The sequence below is a fragment of the Thunnus albacares genome, chromosome 14, assembly GCF_914725855.1.
Source record: "Thunnus albacares chromosome 14, fThuAlb1.1, whole genome shotgun sequence".
In the NCBI taxonomy this organism is placed as follows: Eukaryota; Metazoa; Chordata; class Actinopteri; order Scombriformes; family Scombridae; genus Thunnus; species Thunnus albacares.
In genome coordinates, this window is record NC_058119.1 from 17,975,980 (window position 1) to 18,002,275 (window position 26,296).

Here is a 26,296-nt window from a genome sequence, read left to right on the forward strand (position 1 = left end):
AGAACCTCCTCTGACAAGTTTCCCTTGCTTTCCTGTGAGAATAGGCAGCCGCTGTCACAGAGGAGCCGAGGGAGTTTAGGAGATCAGAGGCAAAGCAGCAGTTGCCTCTCTTCAGGGAAAAACCAGATGACCCTCTTCAAAGTGATAATGTAAACAGCTATCTAGCAACTAGTGAGACTGTGGGAGTTTGAAGCAAAACGTGAAGAATTCTCCTGCAGGATAAGTGTGAAACCCACCAACACTGTAAGTTGTATTCTTTTTTTTTTTACCTTTTTATCTGTTAAATCAGGCATACGCTTGATCTCAGATAAAAGCAAATAAATTATGTGGCATGGTGCAATTTTGTGATCTGTGGGCTTTGAAGCTTTTGGAGAGTAAAGGTTATATTTAGTATTCTGATAGCAGATATAGGACACTTTATGATCCATGAGAATGGAATTTCTTTGCAACATACTCTGATATGTGTGAAACAGTTTTCTTTGTAAGTATATATAATATCAAGAAATTGTGTGTATGGTTACTGTGTGCATTATTTCTTTAATAGATATAACATTATAGTAGATCACTGCTTAACTGGCCTGCCTGCAGCTGCGCCGTCAACTCCAGCTGCAGAGGCTTCTAACAGCTGCTTTCTATTAATGTCAACCTCTAGAAACATTACTCTGAACAAGCATTTGTTGACTTTAGATGTGGGGTTGGGGCAGCACAGGATTTCATAATATGTGTGCCTGGTGATGTGAGTTATAGACAGCCATAAAACAGAAAAGGCAGGTCATGACCTAAACCCTTTCACCCATGCAATAGATTGTTCCTGTTTCAGTTCACACTTTTACACAGTTTTCATTTTGTGAATTTTATGTTAGATTAAGTTTTACCATCAGTCGGTCATCACGTCCTCGCTGAATGAATGTCATAATAAATGGCATTCTTTTATTGCACTCAATAAAATCCCAAAAGCTGAATTTGGATTTTTTTTTTTATGTTTGTAGTAAATGTCAGCTTTTAGCATAAACGTGAGTGGTTTATCACCACTTCATTTTCCCACAGTCTTGATTTGAATGTGACAACATACCAGGGATTTGTTAGCCAGACCGCTACCTCAGCCTCAGTTAAAGTGAACCTCACACTAACCACTAGATATCCAGCATGGAGGCCATCCAAAATCAACAACAGTAGGGACCACAGCCAATTCCTCCACTTAGGTAAACAAAGTCTGTCTCTTTCAACACCACTGCAATGTGTGTGTATGTGTATGATTACGTGTGTGTGTGTGTGTGTGCTGATGTGGTACTACACTCGAAAGCTGTGAAGGCACCACTCCAACTGTAACAATGTAAATTGTTTCAGGTTCAAAGTGTGCTGTGTTGTTGCCACCCACCCTGCTGTGGGAGTGTAGCAGGACCATTTTTAGCAAGTTGTGATGAGATATATTCTGTGTGAAGTTGTCAAAACAATGGCATTGTTTTGTAGCAAAAATAAAAAAAAAACTTCTCTTTTCCCTCCAACCTTCACCATCAGGTTGTTGTAAAAGCTTCAAGAGCAAGTTTGGTTTAATGCAAATGTGCATTTTAATATACAGTATTCCTGGAAAACCGGAATAGTGTAGGGAAGGTCTTGTTTTCAGTTGAGCAGATGCAGCTACATCCGTCTGTGTTCAGTAACCTTTCTTGTGTTTTGGAGATGGACCGTTCACAGGAGTTTAGCAGTGTTGGTATTTTCTCTGATCAGTCATACAAACGGTGCAAAGACTAGCGAGCAACTGACCAGAAATATATCAATTCAGTTCTATCGTCTGCAGACAGGTAAAAGTCCCAAAGACAACAGGGTCAAGAACATTTACTCTCTGTGAATGTTTAGAGCGTCGAAGGGATAAATGTGAAATGTGATCCATGATCAAATCCAGATTTTTGGGGTCTAGAAAATGTGCAGCTGTTTGGGGATGAAAAATGCTGAAACTGCTTCAAAATATTTAAATATTTTGACATTTTTAATAGCATTACACAGAATTAAACAAAAATTAAGCTTCCCAGTGGTCACTGTGACGTTATCTATCTTGATCTCAACAGTTTCACACAATTTAGCTTGTACTCAGAGTTAAGGGTGGCTGAGTTTATTAAAAAAGGGGCCCCTCGGTGGCTAAAGTATAATTACCAGAGATGGATATCTGGGAGGGCTGGCTAAACTCTGAAAGGGTTATGGCCAATATTTCATAGATGTCTGTAGTTGGAGGGGAAACAGTGGTGATTTCAATCTCTACACAGAATGGCTTTGGCTAATTAGGAAATACAGTGACCTTTTACCTTGTGCTCCAATTACAAGACAGAACAATCAGTCAAGGAGGCAGAGTAACCGGTGTTATATTCTCTTATGAGAACATAAGTTCTCATTGTACTTCCATGAACTGCTAGACTTGGTTTTCCTTTTCATGCACTGTGCAGATACCACCCTCTTGTCTGCAAAAGTGGATGTTTGCTGGCACCCGTTCACTCTGCTTCCACTTCGTTCAATCCTGATCTTGCCTCAGACAAGAGACACCACAAGCATTGGTTACCATGGCAACCCTGCTGGTACAGACAAAGTTGTTTTGTTTTTTGTTTTTTTTGCTGCTAATTAATCATCATAAAAATGTAAATCTTCAGCTCTAAATGTTACCAGTACTTTCAGCCTTGTCTCAATAAATCTTTTTTGATCTTTTTTGAAGAGGTAATATTTTGCAATGTTCCCAGTAAAAACAGTTGAAAGCAGCCTGCATTTTTTGCCCGGCAGTACTGTGTGGTGACATTTGTGGTGCCTGAGAATACAGGCTGAATTTAGACCATCGTCTTCCCTCATGTCAGCTTGAACAGCAGATGGGAAATTCTGCAGATTCCAGAGAAGGAGACAGACTGTTTCGCAACACATCCTCATAATTAAACGACCAAATAGGTCAATTGTACCACACACTCCAGAGCGACCCATAGGAGCGTTTTCTAATATGCCGCCACGCACTCAGAGCAACCCATAGGAGCGTTTTCTAATATGCCGCCATGCACTCCAGAACGACCCATAGGAGGGTTTTCTAATATGCCACCATGCACTCAGAACGACCCATAGGAGTGTTCTAATATACTGCCTCTGTTGGCAGCTTTCCAAAACGGTTACAAATCCCTTTTAAAAAATAATTGTTTTTTATGGTGTGACAACGCTGTGGTTAAGGTCTGGTTAGGCCCAAAAATCACTTGGTTAGGGTCAGGGAAAGATCATGGTTTGGATTAAAATGATCACTTGAAATTTAGTGTGGGTTAAAGTAAACACCACAACAATTTTTTTAAAAAACTGTCCCATCTTGTGGTTGGAAACAGGAAGCGAACAGCGATCTCCTGCAGCTAAGACCACTTTTTGCCATCTATCTAACCATCCACTGAACCTGCCACCTCTGAATACAGAAATTAGTCACCGAATATGGACGTCATTTGAATTGCGTCATTTCTCCAGGTCATAATTACTACAGCCGCCAGATGGCTTCTGTCACTCAAACGTAACCATACGCCGTTTTTGGCTACTGAATTTATGACCTATACTGTCGTTTTTCTTGGGAGGACAGGCTGGATTAAACACCTGACTTTAAAATGGGAGTCATTAAGTGTAATAATAAGCAACGAACCAGAATACCATCACCTAAAACCTTTGATGTCATCCAGTTATTGCAATACAAATAATCACTGATCATGTATTGAAATTACTATTAATGGCCTGAGAATAAAACAGCCCAGAATTATGGGAAAAATGAGGCATGAAAAATAATGAAATGCTAGTCTAGTTTTGCACAGAGCTTCCCAAAAACAACACTTGGTGTGCTGTTTAAGGCTCTATAAACAGAATTGTGTGATTTTGTCTGCATGCAACATTTTATATACCATCCAAACAAATATTATAGATTAACAGATAGATTTTATTAATACTGCTGTAGTGCCAGATGTCTTTCAAAGTTCATCCACAGCACGGTAATGCTTTCTGCTGATGTCTTTCTCATAGGTTTAACCATGGATGGATTACTTAACGGGCTTTCCGGGTACAGGCCCAGAGCCGCCCCTGAGCTTGATTCTCTGCTTGAACTGAAACTTTCTTGTTGGAAAGTCGCAGAGCTCAGTTAAAAGTGTATGTCCTGATTGTGTTTTTTTGTGCTCCTGATCCTTAGAGTCTTCTAATATTGAGTTCCTGCCAACCAAATCCAATCTAATATTTCTTTTTATTCTTTCCTTCATCACACAAATGCACAACGTACTAAGGCAGCTGTAACATTTCATTAAAATGAAGCAAAATTAGTAAAGCAATTTAAATCACATAGGCAGAATAGCTCTGCTTTAAGAAACTAAAACCTGCATCTCAGGCTTTCTTTGATGGTTTCCCATAATATTTTGTATAATGTACTGTAGTATTTAGTATAATATCTGTGCAGAATGACAGTGTGGAACTAACAGCAGTACCTTATGTCACTGAAAATGACTTTATGGGTTTTATGTGGATTTACTCTGGTTAGATACAAGGAGCACCCACACACTGAATCACAGCTCCTTTTTCTTTATTTGTGACATTTCAACCATCTTCCTCAGGCAAATACCCACAGGAAGGAAACAAGGCATACATATATATATATATAAATATATATATATATATAGTCAAATGACCAATGACACTAAAATCTAATCACATACACATGTGTCAAGATAGCATCATCATAAGAAAAATAAAATCATTAATATGACAGGTCATACAAATATAAGAGAAAGTCTCGATGCTAATTGTGAGCAAATTTTCAGTCACAACAAATGTTTACACACATTTCATATAAACAGTAGTAATAGGGTGGGTGTCATAGATTTACTCTGGTTCACACAATGGTTCTTCATGCAGCACAATACGTTGACAACTCTCGCCTTCTCTTCTCCAAATCTTTCTGAAGAGTCAGCTTCGATTTTTTATCTCTTGTCATAGTTTGAAGTCTCCCATTTCTTTCTTTGGGTCTGCTCTTCTCAAAGAAGTGCAGTTTGTTGTTGTCAGTGTTTTTCCTTCTCAGTTGTCTTTTGTTTTTCAGTTTCCATCGCAGAGTTGGTGGTTATCAGCCATGTTAAGCTTGCTTTCTACTTTGTGTTGATATACCAGAACGGTTGTTGGAAACAGGAGAATCTCTCAACCCATGGCGAGTAAAATGAAAAGAAGAACTGATAAAGTAGACTTACCATGTTACAGTTGAGGGCAGGTCTTCCTTATGACCTTACTACGACCATGAAAAAAAAGCTCTGAGATTCCTATGAACATGATGGTTCAGCTTGTGTAATCGTTGTCATGCATTTATTTCTTTTGGGTTTCCAAAATTTCAGTTACTACATCAATATGTAGATCTTTCTATGGTGTAGACTGAATTTATCCCATATCCTGGATTCATCAGAACCTCCTGCACACCAATCACAGGACTATACCACAGACATTGTACCCATTGCAGATCTCTCCCACCTCCTACGGACTGTTCACCTGCCTGCCGTCTGGCAGAAGGTACTGGAACAACCAGGCCACGACTCCCAGACTCTGCAACAGCTTCTTCCCTCAGGCAGTCAGGCTTCCCAACTCCCTGCTGCTTCCTCTCCACCCCCAGCACTGCACTATTATGTTATGCACTCATTTGTTCAGTTTAGGTCCTCATGTTTTATTTCGTGTATTTTATGTCTTGCACTGTCTACCTGTTTAACTGTTGTACTACAGGCTCCTTGGAAACGATATTTCATCCCAAATGTATAGTTTGTATATGAATGGGTTGACAATTAAGAGAGTCTGAGTCTAAAGAATGATGTTGGGAATTTTTCTCTATTCCCTATTTCTATTGCACATGTTTCTTTTTTCATTGACTTATCCAGGCAGAATTTGCATGTCTGCATTCAGAGGCTATTTCCAGTGGAGTAGCCGGTTTGTGACAAGACAAAGGTTTGCTTTTATCTGCGGACATCAATATCCTCAACAGTAATCTGTATGAATGAGACGTCGACTAATAACACCTGACATTTGGCCAATGCTTCCAAGATGGACTGCCCTCTCTGAAAAGTTCAAATAGTCAGCAAGAATGCGGGGGCTGCCGGGTGGGAGGAAGTTCTACGTCTGTGTGTGTGTTTTGTGCGTAGACATTTAAGCTTGTACGTGGTTTCAGTGGGAAATCTGCCAGAAACAGGGAGGCAGGGTTTCAGGGTTTGAGGGGTCACACTGCTCTGGAGTGAGAAAGTTCTGCTTTTCATTACATCAACCCATATGTCCGCATATCTGCTCCGCCTACCAGACTCCACTCTGTTTCCTGGAATTGTTATATGTCAGTCAGTGATCCAATCCTTCTCTCTTTTTCTCCCCAAAAATTTAGATTTTTGTGTGAGTGTGTCTGATTGTGTGTGATTAAAGGGGTAATAACTCTGTGGGTTGGCAGGAGCAGGGTGCTGAGAAAATGAGAGATTCCAGAGTTGCATTCACTTGATATGGAGCGCATTTGAATATTGCTGCAATACACTCTGGAGAGACTGACCAGCAAGGCAGAAAAGAGTTGAAAGGTGGCAGGAAGATAAGAGGGATCCCTGCTCTCTTCTGCACAGCTTTGCGTTTGCTTTAATCTTGATCTTATTTCCCGTTTACAAGAAGAGAACTAATTTAATTCACTTAAAGAAAAGCAGCGTGCAAGTGTTTTCTGAAATAACCCAGCATGAGGTTCCATTACCTACTGTTATTATCACTTTATAATCATTAGTTGAACTTAAGTGCGATATGATTCCTAAGTAAGCATAACGTTCAATGACGGTCATTATTACCATGAAAAGTGAACAAGTAGTGGATGAATAATTGTCTGGTATAGTCGGTATCACAAACAATGTTTGGGATGCAATGATTATTTTCATGATCAATTAATCTGTTGAGTATTTTCTCGATTAACCGTTTGGTCTATAAAATGTTAGAAAATGGTGGAAAAACTAACCTCAAATGTCCACAACAGTCCAACAATATTCAGTGTATTAAGAAACCAGAAAATATTCACATTTAAGAGGCAGGAATCAGAGGATTTTTGTGTTTTTTCTTAAAAATTGGCTCGAAATGTTTAAAAGATGTTCACAGTTTTTCAAGTCCGTCCTAAAACAATAGCAAGGGGCCCATATGAACATTTGACACATGTTTTTCTTGCTGTAATCATTCTTCCTGTTATTGCTGGCCAATAAAAGATCCCTTCATAATGCACTTTCAATGTAAATTCAATGTTCTGTGCAAAAATGTATTTAAAAGCTTATTTGAAGCTAATATGACGCATGAGTTGTGCAAATGAGTCAAATCAAGTGGATATCTTTCAAAGTTACTGTGTTTTTAGTGCCAAATTCCCTCTTAGTTACTACACTTGCACTCCAGCTGAAGAGGAAAACGCTGTCACAAAGAGGGAACTTTTCACTAAAAAGACTGTAACTGTGCAAGATATCCACTTAATTTGTCTAACTCAGACTGCTGAAGCCTCATATTATCTTCAAAGAATCTTTTAAACACATTTTTGCCCATAACGAGGACTGTGAATTTTGTCCCCCATCAATTAAATTGAAAGTGCATTTAGAGGGAATCCTCTAATAGCCAGTATGAACAGGAGGAATGATAACAGAGAGTAAAACCTGTTTCAATGTTCATGCGGGTTCCCGACTGTTATTTTAAAACAGACATGAAAAATCTTTAATCGGTTATCAAATAGTTGGTGATTAAATTTCTATTGATCAACTAATTGTTGCAGCTCTATAAAACTTCCATTTACATCATATGTATTGATGCATATAGTTGGTTTATGAAAGTAATCACAATATATTGTGTTTGTGGATGTGGGATAAAGTGCAATGTGACGAAAAGAATCAGAAATAGTGTCTATAATAGTGTCCTATCTCCTCTTCGAGAGAACATCTGTGTTGCATTGCTTTCTGTGTGCAAACATCCTATGTTTTAGATTTTTTTTTTTTTTCTGGTGGAGGCACTCACTTTTTAAGGGAAGCACTTGTTCTGGCTTTGAAGTGCTCTGTTTTGGTATGGCTGGGCCATATAGCTTTGATGAAAACCTCTAGCTGAGAGCGGCTGTGGGAACACAGGAGTCTCAGTTATTTATGAAATGAAGTGGCAGTGGAGTTAATGAATCACACGTACAGAGACAGAGAGGCAGAAGGAGAGAGAGAGGGAAAAAGATTAATCGAAAAATCACAAACGCAGCTTCAAATCCTCCACCAAGAACTAGCAATATAACAAGTTCCTTCAGGGATATTAGGGATTCCACAAGAGATAAAACAATGGCACAGAAATAAGGTCGCTGCACATGCACATGTAGGAATTATTCAGGGAAACTACAGTATGATTGGAAAGGGGAGCCTTAAAAAAGCTGAACTGAGCCTGAGTGGCCATTCCTTTGTCCCGCTGAATACATAGAGGCCTGGTGGGTGGATAAGTGAAGTCACATGGTCACTTTTCCTTTTTCCCACACAAACACACCCACATCCTCCTCCATGCAGCCTCTCTTCTTCAACTCACTACTTTACCCACAGCAGGCAGTCAGTCAGCTCTGTCTGGATACTGTAGCAACTTGAGCCCTGCAACATTTTTTCTTTCTGTTTTCCACAATGTATCGGGACTAATAACCGTCCGGTTTGCCTTCAGACACATTTTTGGAGCCTCTGCCGGAGAAATTCGACATCTCATCGTCCGGAGGCAGTTAATTCACGAATTGGGCACTTTTGTCCCCCACAGGTAATTTTTCAACTTTCAGGAACAGTTCTCCTCGTGGTTTCTAATTCGCGTTGTGTTAATGGAGTATGAACTTGTAGAAGTCTCAAAGTGTAGCCTTGGTTACTAACTTATATCCCCCCTCCCGTCTTACTTCTCCTACTATAAATGTTTTAAAGTTGTAATTTGATGCCATGCACCGAGTGCTGTGGATTAGAGGCGACTTCTAAAATCAGCAATTAACGCGTTATCTTTGTTTGGTTTGTTTGAAACTATTGCATTGCTAGGCCTAATGTAATGTGGCTGAATTTAATGTATCCCTCCAGCCCCCCACGTCCAGGTAACACTGCAGCGCCAAAGGTGCTAACTGCTATTCAGAGTGGCTGATTTACATGAGGCCTGCCTTTGTTTACTGTTGACAATGCTTTACAGCTTGTGGCTGAGCAGTAGAAGTGGGGAAAAACTGTTGCTGCTTTCATCCCACACTTTTATGAGCTGGCCTCCATCTGTGTAGAGAAGAAAGAGACAGTGAACTTTGGTGCTAAAACCCATTAAGTGATGGGGAATGAATACATGTGAGATGTGTGTGTGTGTGTGTGTGGAGAGAGGTTATTGCTGTGTTATTAAACTATCCTGTAAAAATACTTGCATTATGCTCCCAGCAGCTGTGACTAAATCAGCTCCTTTTTTTTTGCGCAGCAACAGCTTTAAAGCAGCATCAATCATATGACAATGTTCTCTTCTCCTTTTGTCTCCATCCATGTAATTACATGAGTCACCATTGCACCCATAACTTTTCTATTAAAGCAACACCGGTTGCCTTGACAGCCTGAATGTGAAGTAAGCAGCAGTGTTTTCATCGTCTCATACAGATTCCAGAGGACCAGCGAGAGGCCAGGGGAAGTGAAGACTCTGCAGGAACATGAGTCTGGTGGAGGTGAGGCAGACAGCCGGGTCCCTGACCCTGTCCCTTTCCAGCAACGATTCCAAGGAGCGCTACTTCGACCGCGTAGATGAGAGTGACCCGGAGTACCTCCGCAGCAGGAACATGTCGCCAGACCTGAGGCAGGACTTCAATATGATGGAGCAGAAGAAGAGGGTCACCCAGATACTGCAGAGTCCTGTATGTAGCCCGCAGCTCCGTATAAGTGCCCTCCTACACACAAGCTTTCACTGTGTATGAGCAATGAACGATGCTTTTAAAGCTGGAGAGGCTTCACTTAAGATAGACTAAAATGCATTGGGTTTTTCTCTTGTTTATCTGAAGATTATTTCATACACTCTGCTCTGAGTTTACTCTGAAATATAACTGATATAAAGCTTAGAAACAGAAATTTCTGCAGCTACAATAGAATGTGTCACAAAAATCCCCCAGTTTTGTATTTAGATAATGAAATATCAGTTTTAATCTCTATGGTGTCTTACCAGTGTTATTACAGATTAACTGATAACATTAAAAGGTAAAATAGAGGACATATTCTAAGCAGCATCATATCTGTATTGTAGCATTTTCTTATATCATCTTTGATATAAGCCAGAATGATGATAAACAGAGCAGTGCAGCTTGTTTAGATGGAGTACAAGGAGCTGCAACAACCACATGCCCATGAAGTGCATGAAAATAAGACGAGCCCACACTGATCTGCGATTGCATAACAGGCCCAACAAGTGGAACTTATCTCATCACCATGGGAACCGTGGTCGGATGAAGCAGAATGCGGGAGCTTAGCCGCAGCACACAGGAAAATAGTGCTGTTTTCAAGATTCACAGGCTGCTCTCGAAGGCAAAAATTTATAGTTGGGTTTAATACGATTCCCCCCTCCTGCTGCCTACGCACACACAAAGAGGTTTTAAAGTGGCCCGTAGTGATTTGTTTACACTTGTAATAAGGAGGAGAGCATGCTGTGCTCCTCGACACATCCCGAGGAGGTGTTGGACTGATGTTAAGGTCGGGTTGTGTGTTTAGAAGTTGCTAAGTTAATAGAGCTTTAACAGAGTGTTTGTGTTTCTTCTCCTCAACTCTCCCGGAATGAAAAAGAAAACTTTTTTCTTCACAGGTGTTTAAAGATGAGCTGGAAGGTCTGATTCAGGATCAGCTGACGAAGGGCAACAACCCCACAGGTCTCCTGGCTCTCAGACAGATCGCTGACCTGGTCATGGCGAGCACCTTGGGAGGGGCTGGCCCCTTGACATCGCCAATCAGTGAGTTGTAGAGTGTGTGTTTGTGCGTGTGTGAATGCCTCCATGTATCTCCTTTCTTGCCTGATTGTCATTCAGCGTGTATACTCTGTCTGCGTGCATTATGCAGGCTGAATATCTTCATTGTCAGAGGCTGATTTCTCAGACTCCTGTGACTCTGAACAACCCTGAAACAGCAGAAAAGGCAGAAAGTTGTTGACAGCATTCCTCATTGTCAATGTTTCTATTAAGTAGCACCCATGACCAGTCTTGGTAATGAATTACAGCTGTTTGCAATGCTAATTATGTTAGCATAACCTCTATGCCTTATGTTTCCGGGGAGGTCATAGAGCAGGCTAGAGCAGAAAAGTTTGACTGTCGAAACTGTAAATGTTTGGAAAATGTCACTTTAGGAAATGTCTGTGACGTCACTGAGGCAGATCTGCTCTTTTAAAAGGTTAAAGTGACTGTAAAAGATAAAGCCTTGTATCATTAAATGGCCTTATATGGTATTACAGTCCAAAAATATCCTCCAGTTTCTTGTTGGGAATTCTGAGAAAAGCCTTTTTTTTAAGCTTCAGCTGCAGAGGCTCCCTGGGATGTTTTAGCTTTATATGTTGTGAAAGCAAACCATGTTAACATCCTTGTAGATGTTTTAAAAAAAAATACAAGTTTAGTGTTTTTAATGCATAGCAAGTTACCAATGATGTTATGTTTTGTGGCAGGTTTCGGGATGGTGACTCCAGTCAATGACTTGTATGGCATCGAGTCTCCATCCTTTGCTAAAGGGGAGAAGCAGAGTCGCTGCAGGCTGGCCAGCCTCTACAGGCTCGTTGACCTCTTCAGCTGGGCTCGTTTTACAAGCTCCTACATCACCGTGAGTACAACTTCACCATCATGCTCCGATGCACATCTGCTTACGTATGCCACACAAGGTTTGTGTATCTTTATGTGAGCTTTGTGCTCTCTAGCTCCCGGGAAGGCTTAAAGGGGAGTACCTCTGCATTTTTGGAATCCATATATTATTTATGGTTTCAGAAAAGTCAGTTTTGTGAATATGAACATCTTCCCCAATTGTGAGAATTCACACTGAAATATGTGATGAATAACTTGAGATATCAAAATGTAAAACTCAGATTTCTCCCTAAAGACAGAGCTTAGAAAGTCAGTTTTTATCAACCCACATACCGATTTTTGAGAGTGAAGGGAGCTTTCCTCTGTAGTTCAGAGTTTCCTGTATCCTTGAACAGGTGAGGTGAGTCTCTCAGCTCTAAGTAGCTGCTAACCCAACTTAAAGAACTTTTTTTAAGTGTAGAAATTTGGTCTCCTGTGGTCTTGTGTATATAGTTTAGTGGCATCTAGCAGAACAGACTTGGCAGAAATGAAATATTGTTTTCAAAAGTAAGTTTTAATTGGTGTATCATCACCTGAAAATAAGAATTGTTGTGATTTTGTTACCTTAGAATGAACCCTCTATATCTGCATAGGGAGCGGGTCCTCTTCTACAGATCCCACCATGTTGCATGTTGCTACAGTAGCCCAGAATGGACAAACCAAACACTGGCTCTAGAGAGGGCCTTTCGCGTCTTCCGCAGGTCACTTAATCTTACACTCTGCTCCTCGAAGGGGCTTTTTGACCTTAACAAAAATGAATTCATGAGGGAAACACTGCTGCAGAGGCATCATTATGGCTAGAAACGCACTCATATCTCCATTTCTCCTGTACAAGCTCAACAAATACTGTTGTACGGTGGATTATACACTGTATTTACGTCACAAATGTTTCTTAATTTTGGAATTTTACTTATGTTATTCACGTTTTTACCCAGACAAGTTTTGGATTTTAAAATATGATCTTTTTGCTTTCAGGTGCGTGTCAGTAAAGAGCAGGATCATGTGCTAATTAATCCACGAGGTCTGTCTTTCGCTGAGGTGACAGCAGCAAATTTGGTAAGCACGACGTCTGTGTGTTTGTGTGTGTGTGCGCTGTCATTTTCCAATTTTCTAATCATGAGTCAGAATTGTCATGGAGTTTTGCTACATACACTAGGTATTTGTATTTTTTAATTTATTTCTTTTTTTAAATCTCAGGCATTGTCATTGTAAATCCATTAAATTAACACAATGCATTTTCAAAAATACAAGTAAGGAATAGGTACTGGGGAATGTTTGTGACTTTTTATTGGAAATAGCCAGGCACCTGAATGTGACACATATTGTTGTCAGTTAAACCTGACATTGATAGATTTGAATCAGATGTCTGTGAGGTGTCTAGATGTTTTTAATAGTACAAGCTACAGCGCTCAAAGATAATATTTTTTGACAGTTTTTCTCTAACACAGTCTACCATTCAACATCCTCATTATAGCTTTTCTGCTCTCCATCGTGAGTCGTCATTTGTCTCCATTCATGTCTTCTGAGCGCTTTAGAGTCTCTTCAGTAAAATGAAAAACTTTTAAATGAAGGACATATTCATTTTAAAGTGAGAGTTAATTGCTGTATTAATTGCAAGAACCACTAAAAACGAAACCAGCTAAGCCTACACTGTATACTGTTTGTTAAAAATACAAGTACAATAAATATATAGTGTGTAGTCTGACACAAAATGCCTCATTAGAGTGATGAAGATAAAGTTATTTTGATCGGAATCAAGGTCATTTCCAATAAAACAGGATCATTCGTCTTTTTTAATTTTAAAATATAAGCTGTGAAAAATATTTGACTGGCAGTTTGGAGTTTGGATGTGGAGTGATGAAGACTGGAGCACATGGTTCTAGGTAGTTGGAGCTTTTAATAAGGGGCTCCTCATGCTGCTATTTCTGCTCATTAAAAAGTTTTAACAATAATGGTCTGTACCAGACCTCATTAGTCCACATCCTGTCTCAATTGTCCTGTCTGTCGAGGCACTGTTTTGAGATTTGAATTGGCTGACATGTGGAGATTCCCTGTCTGGGGTATCAATGTTTGTCATTAAGCAAATCACATCGACATGGATTTGCAGCGTCATGCTGATAAAGTATTTTTGCCTTATTGATTCAATCATATGTAAGTACCTATAGGTTTAGTATTTAACATTTCTATTCTTCCATGTTTTGAAATAACATTGAGTTTATTCTTTGTTTAATCTGCTGCTGCTTTACTATAATAACAACAACAACTACTACTAAAAACTAGCACACTGCCAACTGACATCTATCACAGCTCTAACTTTCTGGGTTTTTTTTGTAGGTGAAGGTAAACATGATTGGTGATGTTGTGGACCAAGGTTCTACTGATCTGGGTATTGACCATTTTGGATTTGCTCCTCATGCTGCCATTTACTCCATGCGCCCTGATGTGAGATGTATCATCCACATACATACCCCTGCCACAGCTGCTGTAAGTGTGCTCCAGGCTTATATTATATGAGCTTTGTGTTATTCAAAGCATAAAAGCTGCTGCTAAATGCTTATTTTGCACCAGAGGAAGAAGACTGAATTAAAAGCAGCCCCCTGTGTGCTTAGTTATTTTGGATGCAGACACCCTGTAATGCATTTTTGCCATTTCCTTTGAAGCTCGGCAGTAAAATGCACAGCACATGATGAACGTTGCTGTGTTAAGTTTTTATTTGTGCCTGATAGCAAAAATGTGCCTCCATTTAGATGTCAGTGCGTCACAGCCTTTGTTGCTTTCATCCCATGTTAACAGGTGTCCTCGATGAAATGTGGAATCCTGCCCATTTCCCAGGAGGCTTTGCTTCTGGGAGATGTGAGCTGCTTTGGTTACCATGGCAGCCTGGATAATAAAGAGGAGAAGGTGGAGTTTCAGAAAGCTCTGGGCCCTACTGCCAAGGTACTGTCAAACCAAGGGACTCCATTAGTGAAAGGCTCATTTTCACATGGGACAGACAGCAAATTATACTGTATGCACAACAGGATGTATATGAGGTCATTTGTAAACTACTGGTGAATATAAATAAATCAGTACAGTATAAATTCTTATATAGAGTATATCACAGAAATGTACTAAAATTGAATACCCTTCTTTTGCCAACCAAACTCATCCACTGCACCGATTTTATAGCTGATGTTCAGTTACTACTCAGTCATAATGTCTTTCAGGCTCTAGAGGGAAGTCGCAAAAGTCTGATAAAACAACCCTGATGATGTCATTGGGATGTCATCAAGGTTATCTCAGCTTTACGACAGAAAGCTTGCGTTACAGACGGAGGGTGTGGAGTTTTATAGACGTGTGGCTTTATTAGGCAGGGATGTCATATTGGAGTTATTGTAATTATGAGTTTCCGACTTTTAAATAGCGTGTACGTCAACCTCCAACTTGTAATTACGTCTGGGAAACTGGGGATTTTCTGATATATCCAACTTGGCACTTAGTAATATGGAAGTGTCGGAAAACCAAGCAAACATGGACACCTCACGCCAACCAAAGTCTGTCGTTCAATGTAATTAAACCCATATTTTATGGATATAATTTTAATCCAATGTACAATTTTGTCAATGTACAGTATTTCAAACCTTCATATGACCAACTCAGTTATAATACAACCCTCCATCTTCCTGCATAATGAAGGATGATATTGAGTTGCCTTAAGAGAAGTTTAGGATCCAGCTTCACCCAATTTAGGAAATTTTTTGACTTTTAAAGTAAGGAAATCTCAGCCTCTGCTGCATCAGTCTTGACCATTCTTTTTTAAAAAAATCGTATCTCGCAAGCCCCCCAACTTTGTGAAAGTGCACCACTACCTTGTTTTTTTGTGTAGAATTTCTGACCATTGACATAATGAGACATACATAATATGAATGTAACACAGTCCAACACAACACCGCTCCTAAGTAACCTCAAAAACGCCCACAGAATTACATCAAGACATCTGACAAAGTCCTTGAAGCCTCACATCAGAAGGATTCATAGATAGATACCCAAAAGCTGTCTCTAGTTGATAACATGAATCAGCTCTTAAAGCTTTTATTTTCATCTTGGGGAGACAGATGTTTGTGTTTGTATTCACTGATTTCACAGTGAACTAACCAGAAGAGCACAATAAACAGTACATTCAAGGCTGGATTTTTTTTTACACATGTGTCATATCAAGACAAGTACATTGATAAGGGAACATTAATTAACATTTACACATTAATTAATTAACACACATGAGCATATCTGAACACACCAATGCATTAACTCAGCTGGATTTGTGTGTATTAGTGTATCATAGTTATTATTGTGGACCATTAGGCAGCTCAAGTGTTTCCTGTGTTTTTCAGGTGATGATCCTGAGGAACCATGGGCTGCTTGCTCTGGGAGAAACAGTGGAAGAAGCTTTTCATTATGTTTACCACTCCCAGCAAGCATGCGAAATCCAGGTATTAAAAACTTGATTTGTATTCTTGACACTACCTCTGCTTGATAATGAAATCTAGTTACACCATTCAGGTCACAGCAATTTGTAAACTTGAGTGTGGCCTTAATACATATTTACGCATTTATGAGTCAACTAAATGCGTAGAAATCGGTGATGTAATTCTTCACTTTTAGAAATGTTTTTCCTTTTTTTTTTTTACAAGTGAGTAAGACCTGGTCGCAAATAGCAGCACCTGAAATGGAAGCAAAGCCGATGTCTAACATACAGTATGTTTGAACAAAGTCAGATATGTTGTAAAGAGCTCTGTTTCCAGTCGGAGCCAGGTGGAACCCTGTAGTGTTACTGACACACTCCTGTTGTTTTGTGTCAGGGAGGCGTTGTAGGTGCTTTTGTATCATCCTGCTGTGTCTGGATTGTATTTGTTTTTGACATATTGACAGCTCAGTTCACATGTGATTACAATTCCTTTGAGGGAGGAACCTACTGCATCTTTGAGGAGAAAATATTTACCTTCTTGTTCATGTTTTCTAAAAAACCTCAGAATTATAATGAAGCATGGTCAGAAAGTTGTCAGTGACTTTGTGCTGAATTATAATTTGTCTAGTAACTTCAGCGGTATTAAGAATTTTGTTACCAAATGTTTTTGTTTAGGTGAATGCTCTGAGGTGTGCCGGCAGCGCAGACAATCTCGTGCTCCTGGACAGAGGGAAGTTTAAACCCCTGACCCAGGGAGTGGCCGCTGCCGGGGTGGTAATCGACAGTGAGGTCAAGTGGAAAGTGGGCGAGGCCGAGTTCGAGTCCCTTATGAGGATGCTGGACAACCTGGTGAGTGAACCCTGACATGTGACCCTTACTCATGATGCTCTGAATTTCCTGTCTCAAGTGTTTCCTCTGGAAATGTCTGATAAGGGAACGCAATGAAACTAGATGTGTTTTTTTTTTTTAATTTTACCTCAAAATTATTTGTGTGATTGAATCATGTTTTATTATAAACGTCTCTGTGTGCACATTTTTCACTACAATAATAGAAACGCACGCAATTATTGTCAGAACATGTTAAGCATGGTGTTATTCTACCCTCAGGGTTTCTGTGCAATGCTGAACTTCTGTCAGTTAAAACCCTGCTATTCGAACCACACTACTAATAACCAGGGCTTGACATGTTGTGTGGACACAGAAGATGTCAGAATGTGTCTGTATGAGTGTGTGTCTAGTTAACAACTGTGGCTGGAGAGGGCTGCAGCTGTTTCAGCTCAGTGTGATCATAGCCCGCCCACCCTTTCAATCATAGCTTCCAGATGGTAAGGCATGCTGTGGACAGTTACAGCCACAGACCACACAATCACTTAGTGTAAGGACTCTAGTGTACTCAATTTTGATATCAGATTTGTTCTTTTCTCTGACTGCAAATGCACACACACACACACACACACATACGGCAACAGGATGTCTGCCTGTCCATGCCAGAAGGTGGAGTTTGCTAGCTATGGTGAACCTCATGATGTTCGAAATGATCACAATGGGTGAAATCCAAAGCACACAACAAGAGCTCTGGCTGCTCTAAAGGTCACAGCTAATAATGTAGGAGGAAGAAGATGATTTAGAGCTGGCCCGGTACGGTGTTTACAGCAGCAACAACAAAAAATAAAATCAAATAAAAAAAGGACACGGTGTGTTGCTTTTGTAAACCAAACAAGGAGATTGAATGGAGAGATAATTCTTATCTAGAGGCAGATAAGGAGTTTGGATGGAGAGAGAGTGTGTTAGTCAATTCAATGAGCTAACAAAAGTAAACACTTTGATTTATAAAGCTCTCTCATCCATTCATTATATTCAAAAAGCAATCCATCACATTGAACAAGCAACCAACAGCTCCTTAATCAGTGTATCAGAAATTGAGTATTTAAATTATACAATTGGTGCATTCTGTATTTTATATACGGGCCAGAGCCAAACATATTTTGGGATTTTTGTTCTTTAATCAGAACAATAAATTATAATCAAGCCTACATTCAATAAGCTCACATGACACTGGTTAACAGTGTCATGTGAGCAGTCTATTAACCAGTTAGTGACACTGCATTGGGGGCACTGAACAATTCTGCTAAAACATTTCCAAAAGCTCTGACAATGGCTTGCCTGTGACAGTCAAAGCCCAAAGCAGAGATTTTTTTTCGGTGTCAAACCCATCATATGGCCTGTGAGAAAATGGCATTTTTGGTTTTGATTGTAGTGCTGTGCTGCCGGCCTCAGACTGTATTCTGCTCACACTGCGAATTCCCATCAGTGGTTTTCTAGTTGTCTCTCCCTGTCTTTGATGTATTGTTAACAACACACTTCTTCAAACTAAAGTTTTATCTTTTCCCTCTGAAACTGGTCAAGTCTGCAGAAATGCTGTTTGTATATGTAGCATTGTTTAAATATTTAGAAGCACTGTGTAAGCACTGTGGATCTTGGGTGGCCTGTGCATCCTTTAAATTCTGTATCTTAACAGTCGATACAGCGAGTTTATTATTGAAAAGATTGTGAGGGAACACTGAATGACGCTGCAGAATACTGCAACACTTCTGACAAGAGAAAACGGTGTGTTAGAATAACGTTTCCCCTCTGTGTGACCCTCTAGGGATACAGAACAGGCTACACTTACAGGAACCCCATTGTCCGTGAAAAACCCCGATCCAAGAACGACGTGGAGATCCCTGCCACAGTGTCTGCTGTGCCGCTGGAGGACAGTGAGCTGGGTCTGCGTAGCCCTTTCAAATTTATGGTGCAGAAACAGCAGAGAGAAAGAACCCGGTGGCTCAACTCACCCAACAGCTACTTAAGGGTCAGTGTTCCTGAACAATCACCCAGCGGCGATGTCAGCCCCAGGACCAAGACAATGGTGCGTCAAATTTCTGTAACACTGTACCATGAAATTTAATAATCTAACTCTTAGTGTTTTGGCCTTAGAAGGAAATTGTGATCTTGGAAGCTGCTGTTCCTTTATATTAGCCTGCCCTCTTGTGGCCAGTTTGATAAATACATGTTTTCAACGTTCAATGTTGAAGTTTTTCTTATTTATCTGTTTTTCTTTCCTCAGTGGATGAAGTCTTCACAGCCAGGCAACAGAATTGGCACTCCAATAAAGATTGAAGACCCTAACCAGTTTGTCCCACTTAACACTGATCCCACAGAGGTTTTGGACAAGAGGAACCGGGTGAGTTGAAACATCACCGCGTTATAATCCTGGACAGCAGAGACTCACAGAGATTTTTCATTCATTCTTATATACTCTCATCTCATCATTAATCATGATGGGAACTGTTATTTAAAAATTCACACCTAGTTCTAAGCTTAAATACAGTGTATACAGTATAGAAATTGGTGCAAGACTAGTTTTTCAATTAATTGATGCTGATTAGAGACACCAATATGTCACATTCCATACAAAATCAATCATATAGCCGAAGGATTGATCAATTGAAGAACTGTACTGTGATTTTCTGAGTGGTTTTATTTTATTTATGACTGTATGTTTCACCTTGTGTAGGCAGGTGCTTGATATAACATGTGGCCATATTCAGACTAAATCAGGCGGTGCGGTGAAAACGCCAGTCCTCCCATTTATTTGAATGGGGGTAGTGTGGTTCGGCTGCAGCTGTTTTGGCCGCTGCAGCGCCGCACCGGACTGCGGCCAGAAAGTTGAGCCAGAGTCAACTTTTGGAGAAACGCAACCCGATGTCACTGCGGCTGAAGGCTGCGGTGGCCAATCACAGCTGGAGATCAGACTGATCAGAGGTGACTGAGGACAAAGATGTTATTAGGACGAGGGGAGGACATTTCTCTTCATATGATAACGTCTAAAGTAAAGTTAGACTTTGCTGTCAGCTTCCCAACTCATTTTAAAAAAAGACGAGAGAAAAAGAGAGAGAGAGCAGCTGTAGTTGAGCGAGCTAGAGAGTGAATGAAGAGAGGGAGCGCTGGTAGCGAGAAAGCCGGTGAATCAGATCAATAAAACGTTATTTTCTGATTGTTTCGCAGTGGTTAAGTTCTAGAGCACAAATAAACATGCCCACAACCCCCTCACACCTCCACTCGACCCCATGGCTGAACGCCGCATCGCCTGATTTGGTCTGAATACGGCCAAAAGGAGAGGTTCACAGTTTTTCAAGTCTGTCTTAAAACAATAGTCAGCTTCCCAAATGAACATTGAAACAGGTTTTTCTCACAGTGTAATCATTCCTCCTGATCCCGATCCCCTCCAAATGCATTTACAATGTAAGTAATGGATTCTTGTTATGAGCCAAAATGTATTTAAAAGTTTGTCTAAAGACAACATGAGACTTCAGCCGTCTGAGCTAGTCAAATAAAGTGGATATCTTCCACAGTTAGTCTTTTCAGTAAAAAACGTCCCCTTTGTGTCTTGAAGGACAATGTTTTCCCATTCAGCTGCAGTGGAAGGAAATTGGCACTAAAAAGACTGTGACTAGATAGATAGATAGTAGATATTGACTTGATTTGACTCATTTGGATGACAAAAAACTCACATTAGCTATAAATAAACCTTTAAATACATTTTTGCACAGAAAGATGTGCAAAGGCTGTGGATTTTGGCCCCCATCACTTACATTGAAAGCACATTATGAAGGGACCTCTGAAAGGCCAGTATGAACAGGAGGAATGATACAGCAAGAAGAACATGTGTCAATGTTCATTTGGGCACCTGACTATTGTTTTAGGACAGACTTGGAAAAGTGTGAACTTATAATGGACTGTATATAATGTCAAAGATATCTGAACCAGGTTTAATATGGTTTTGTTGAATACATTTGTTCAGATAAAAGAACAGCACAGAGGTGACCTGATGACTGCAGGACCAAAGTCTCAATTACTAGCGGGCATCGTTGTTGACACCATACCAGGACCAGTGAGTATATTAACCATCACACCATACTGGTGCAACCACACTGCATCATACAGAATGTGTCACTCTTATTTTAAACATAAATATTCTACTAGACTTCATTGTTGTTCTGTTTTTGCTCTCTTCTCTGTCAGGCTTTCATCATTGAGGATGAAGAACAGACTCGCTCTCTTCCCCCCAACCCTTTCAATGAGTTCACAGAGAAGGTGCTGGAGGAATACAAGAACATGGTAGAAAAAAAGCAGCAAGGCCAAGACGGTACTCATTGCTATCCTTCATACAGTGTCTCTATGAGTCATGCTGTTTCTTTACCATTACAAAGCCTTACTTAATGTAATCCTACTTGGGCTTACATGGGGTCATATCTGACAGCATCCCATTAAGATCGTGAGCATCTGATGTTTTGACGTTAATCCTTTGTGGTCATGTAAGGTCATGAAAGAAATTGAGATGCAGAGACAAAGTAAATCTCGAGGGACATGGTCTGACATCATCAAGCAAGGCCAGCATAGGAACAAAAATGGGAGTTTAGGACCCATTAAATGCTGATTTCTGAAGAAGTGTGAAATCAGATTGAACTAGTTTGACCCAGCAGACATTATTGTAAGGGAATATAAATTGCAGTTACGTAAAGGTCTGCTTCCTTACAACTTGTAGTTTTATGTGTTCTACAAGTTTGCTGTACTCACTTTATCCACGTAAAAACTGCGTTGTCAGCTTGTAGTCCAGGAAGTTAATTAGTCCAGTCAGAGTGCTCGGTTCCTGCCTGAGGAAATGTTAGAACTAAGTTCACTAAAATGAAGAGATTCCTGCGTTCCTGGTTTCGCTCTTCCGCTGAGTTGTGAAGTCAGCTCATAAGGAATGAGAGATGAGCTGCAGAGACATCAGTCTTGTCAATCCACTCATGTCTTGATTATGACTGCAGTCCAGGAAAAAATGTGTGTGTAAGAGGGAAACATTTCTACAGCTGTGTGTTAGAGAAACACCTTAATTTTTCACCAAGACAGTTCAAACTCATCTGCTAATAAAAATTAATGAAATGTAAACCAGCCAGAGGTTTTTAGTTTTGCTTCTGCAAACAGTGAGATACAAGTCTTAATGACACACATTTGTTCATCTAAAAAGTCTCACTCACCTGAGCATACTGACTGTGATGAATAACTGACTTCTGATGACTTTAAATCTTTTATAGATGATGATGATGCCACCGATGCAGATGAGATGACAACATTTGATGGCTCTACTATCTCCCTTTCCCTCTCTCCCATAATGACACCAGCTAAGCAAGGTAATAAGCTAGTCAAGAGGTATTATGTGGTGATGTGTTTGAACTAGTTGCTTGTTTGTGTCTGTGTTTTTATGTCAACTAGTGCAGTGCCCGTTAAAAATGTGCCTGTTTGGAACAGGCCAATTGCTTATTATTTCTCGAGAACTGCACATGTATGTATCAATTGACAAACGTACCAATGAAAACAATAATGAATTCATAAATAAAATGGTTTAAATCCAGACAGAAACTTCACCAGTGAGACTAAACAGAGGTTGAACCATAGGACAGTTTACAGCCTTCCACTGGTTGATTCTGCTGCCAATCAAACATGTCTGCGCTCCTATTGGCTAGTTTTACTGCCTCTGCCTTTGTTTCTTCTCCTGTGTGTGCTCATTCTGCTCTCGCTGCACTCAGACACAGAGCTGAGCGGCTCGCTGTTCACTTGTTTATTCAAAGCTTATTAATATTAAACGTAACCTGACGCGCCAGATGGTTTGTTACCCAGAACCATCTGAAAAATTGTTCATGGAAACTGTTTGGAAAAGGGCAAGCACTTTCAACTTTCAAAAAATACTTAGCAGGTGATTGGATAAACCATTTGTCCATCATCGTCTATCACCGTCTTACATTGCAAGGCAGCGGGATTCGCAACACGGATTGGTCTGAACCACTGGTGGCATGATTTTGTGGTCTCACGATCTTGCGAATCTAGCTGCCTTGCAAGGTAATATTAAATGTGTCACATGTCCAAATTGCACAAAATTTGACACTACACGTCCTTGGGTCCCCACCAATACACCCACCGAGTGTGAAGTTGATTGGCTGGATGGTTCTCAAGATACGTGAAGGACACACATACAGACAGAGATTCCTTCTCTTTTAGTTAGATGAACTGCAGTGCTCGTTCAAAACATGTCTGAGACATCCTGCAGTAAATCTTCAATGTACATGTTTTGTTCACAGTAAACGGTTCAATACTAGAGCTTAAGTTTCTTAAACTTTTTCAAGTCATTATCACTATGGATATAATCCCACCTCCAACCACAATGTGGGTTGGAAAGGCAGAATGGAACTGTCCATGTTTACGCTCGTTGACTTCACAGGCAGAAAAAGAAGCAAATCAGTGTTGTTTATGAGGTATTTTTATATATTTCTCGAGAACCACTCATCCAAACAAGTTCACACTCAACACTAAACTTTCTTGAGTTCCCAGCAATACACCTGCCAGGTATGAAGTAGATCGGATAAATGGTTTTTGAGATATGCGAAGAACAAACACACAGACAGACAGACAGAGATTCCTTGCTTTATATAAAGAGATGTGCTCTGTACAAGGACATGAAATACCTTAAATTTGATCGATAGTTAAATATTTCATCGCAGACATATCTATGTGATTGCAATTCTTATCCTCATCCCTTTCTGCTGACTTGGTTTCATCTGTTGACAGACACAATACCCAATGGGAAAGACCACTTGGCAGAATTGGAGGAGGATCTGAGCATCGAGGTATCCAAGCTGAGTGTGAGCACTTCGGAAACGGTGGAAATATCCATAACAACGAATGAGAAGACAGGGGAAGCGCAGACCCCAGAGAGCCAAAGCAAGTCCCCCAAGAAAAAGAAAAAGAAGTTCCGCACACCTTCATTCTTGAAAAAGAGCAAGAAGAAGGAGAAGGAAAAAACAGAAGCCTGAGTGCATTAACTGTAAAAAACGAGTGTTTTGCTAGGAAAACGACTGAATTGCCTTCTTAATTTTCAGATTGTTGAAGGGAAGTCTAACAAGAGCAATGACTATCATTTAGTCAGAAAGTCTCCCAGGACAGTGTTGATTTTAAACATCCTGCACATCCTCCCTCATTCACAGCTATTATTTCATGTGAAAGTCTCTCCAAGATGTGCCAGCAGATGGTTATATGGATGTGTTTTTCTTTCCCTGTGAGAATTTGTGATTGACCACTCCTGAGGGCTCAGTAAAGTGAAATCAAATGAAAGGTGAATGGAAAAAAAATGTGTTTGAGGTTGTTTTTACCCATATTTTTAATGGGGTTAAGTTCATGAATACATCAGATTTGGGCCTGTTTAGTATTTGTGATTTTCTTTTCTTTTTGCACAAATTCATTTTTGAATGTATACTGAAAGATTTTATGATTTAACACTAGTAGTATAACAGTGGCTGAACAAAACCAATATTTTACACTGTTTAGCCTTCTAAGAAGTACGATTTGTATCTGAACATATTCATAGTTATACTATCTTGTAATAATATATGTTGGTTTATATTATAGGTATTACAATATAGTGTTTGATGATTTGATAGTCTACATATTTACTTTACATACTAACCCTTATACTAAACATGCTGTGATTGATAATACAGTAATAATTCATGTTGTTTTTACAATTATGTCAGTGGCATTGTTCTCATGGTTGCTGCTTTTTTGTAATTGTGACAAGGACTTGACTATGATTGACAGAATGAGCTCAGCAAAGTGATGATTCTTGCTTATTGATGGTTTTGAGTGAGAAGGTTCGACTTTTACAGAATATACAGAAAATCGTTAAGTGTACGGCTGTGAGCTGACAAGCCTGAATCACAGGAAGTTAGTTTAACGTGATGGATGTTTTGGCTAATTTTGTCCAAATATTCGGTTGATGGCAATATGCTGTGGAAAGCTTTTCTGTGTAGCCACTGTTATAGATTGATATGAAGTATATTAGAGGACCATATATTTACATCCCAGTCAATAATGTGAATGATTTGTTTCGACCCAAAGGGAGTGAATTCTTTGCCTTTGTATATAGTTTGTTTTTGTGAAGTTCTTTTGTTACGCTAAACCAAATGTTAGACAATGAACCATAGAAATGTGACAGTACAATCTAATAACATTTTAACGCTACTTTTATCATAATGTTTTATCCACCTTAATTAAGCTCCTTATTTACTGAACATGCACAGCACATTGTGTTTACAAATTATGTAAGTTGTGTGCCTAGTGCTTGTATTTCATCTGTGTTTACATTACTATATGTATCACCTGGGTTTATCCATGGTGCTTTACATTACAGACACCTAGCCTCAGAGTCAGTCCTTTTAAAATTGCCTTCCAGTCTGCCTGATGTAATAAAAGCTGGGATATGTTTCCATAAGAGTTTTATTGCCTTCTTGCTTATTGACTGAAAGACATTTGATGTTTACAATTCTTCTCAGTCACTTTGGTACATTTCTCGAATCATCCATAACATTTGCAAAACAGTAAGTGCATTTCTCAAAGCAATTCATACAAACAGCACCACACGATCGATAACCTGTAAAAGTCAAATTATTTGCTTAAAATCCTTAGTTTATCTCGCAGAAGTAAATATTTATGTCAGTGAACATGTCGGTACCATCAGAGTTATGTGTGTGTTTGTGTGTGACAGTATATGTGCAGTATGTATACTGTGTACTGTAAAATGCAAGTGGAATACTGGAATATGAAGCATTACAGTAAGTATACAATATGACAGCACAGTGCACATTGTTGGATTATATACCTGTCTATGAAATGTTTGAATGACTGGGGATAGGGTTGTTCTCCCAACTGTATGTTTGGAGATTAACCTTCGACCAACCTTGGCCATTGTAAGGCCATGATTGAGAATGTGGTCCACAATTGTGGCCCTTATTTCATCAGCAACATGCCTATGCCCTTGGCCTCTTCTACCTCGTCCTCTATTTTGCCTCCCTACCCTTCTCCATGCCGCCTCACTCCCCTTCTTCTTCCCAGATGTTGACCCTGTTCATTTCCTTGCTCTTCCATTGTCAGAAATTGTAACACTGTCTTGTGCTCTG

At 39.8% G+C, this 26,296-nt stretch overlaps 1 protein-coding gene across 2 annotated transcripts; it reads left to right on the forward strand.

Annotated features, from left to right (window-relative positions):
• The first annotated feature begins 39 nt into the window (after positions 1-39).
• Positions 40-25,613, forward strand: add3b (adducin 3 (gamma) b). 2 transcript variants are annotated; one of them, XM_044373268.1, is made up of 15 exons: positions 40-243; positions 9,618-9,868; positions 10,804-10,948; positions 11,650-11,801; positions 12,794-12,874; positions 14,153-14,302; positions 14,612-14,755; positions 16,189-16,287; positions 16,938-17,111; positions 18,910-19,170; positions 19,369-19,485; positions 21,106-21,195; positions 21,327-21,450; positions 22,385-22,480; positions 23,913-25,613. In XM_044373268.1, exons 2-15 carry the CDS (start codon positions 9,668-9,670, stop codon positions 24,155-24,157), a joined length of 2,079 nt encoding a protein of 692 aa, XP_044229203.1. In that variant the 5' UTR covers positions 40-243; positions 9,618-9,667; the 3' UTR covers positions 24,158-25,613. The 2 variants fall into 2 exon arrangements, with proteins under 2 accessions (XP_044229203.1, XP_044229202.1); XM_044373267.1 differs by lacking the exon at positions 40-243 and adding an exon at positions 8,482-8,769.
• The last annotated feature ends 683 nt before the right edge of the window (positions 25,614-26,296 follow it).

Coding starts and splice junctions, on each gene's coding strand:
- add3b (XM_044373268.1), top strand. CDS start 9,668: ATGAGTCTGGTGGAGGTGAGGCAGACAGCCGGGTCCCTGACCCTGTCC. Junction 9,869..10,803: donor CCCAGATACTGCAGAGTCCT/GTATGTAGCCCG, acceptor TTTTCTTCACAG/GTGTTTAAAGATGAGCTGGA. Junction 21,196..21,326: donor TTGACACCATACCAGGACCA/GTGAGTATATTA, acceptor CTTCTCTGTCAG/GCTTTCATCATTGAGGATGA.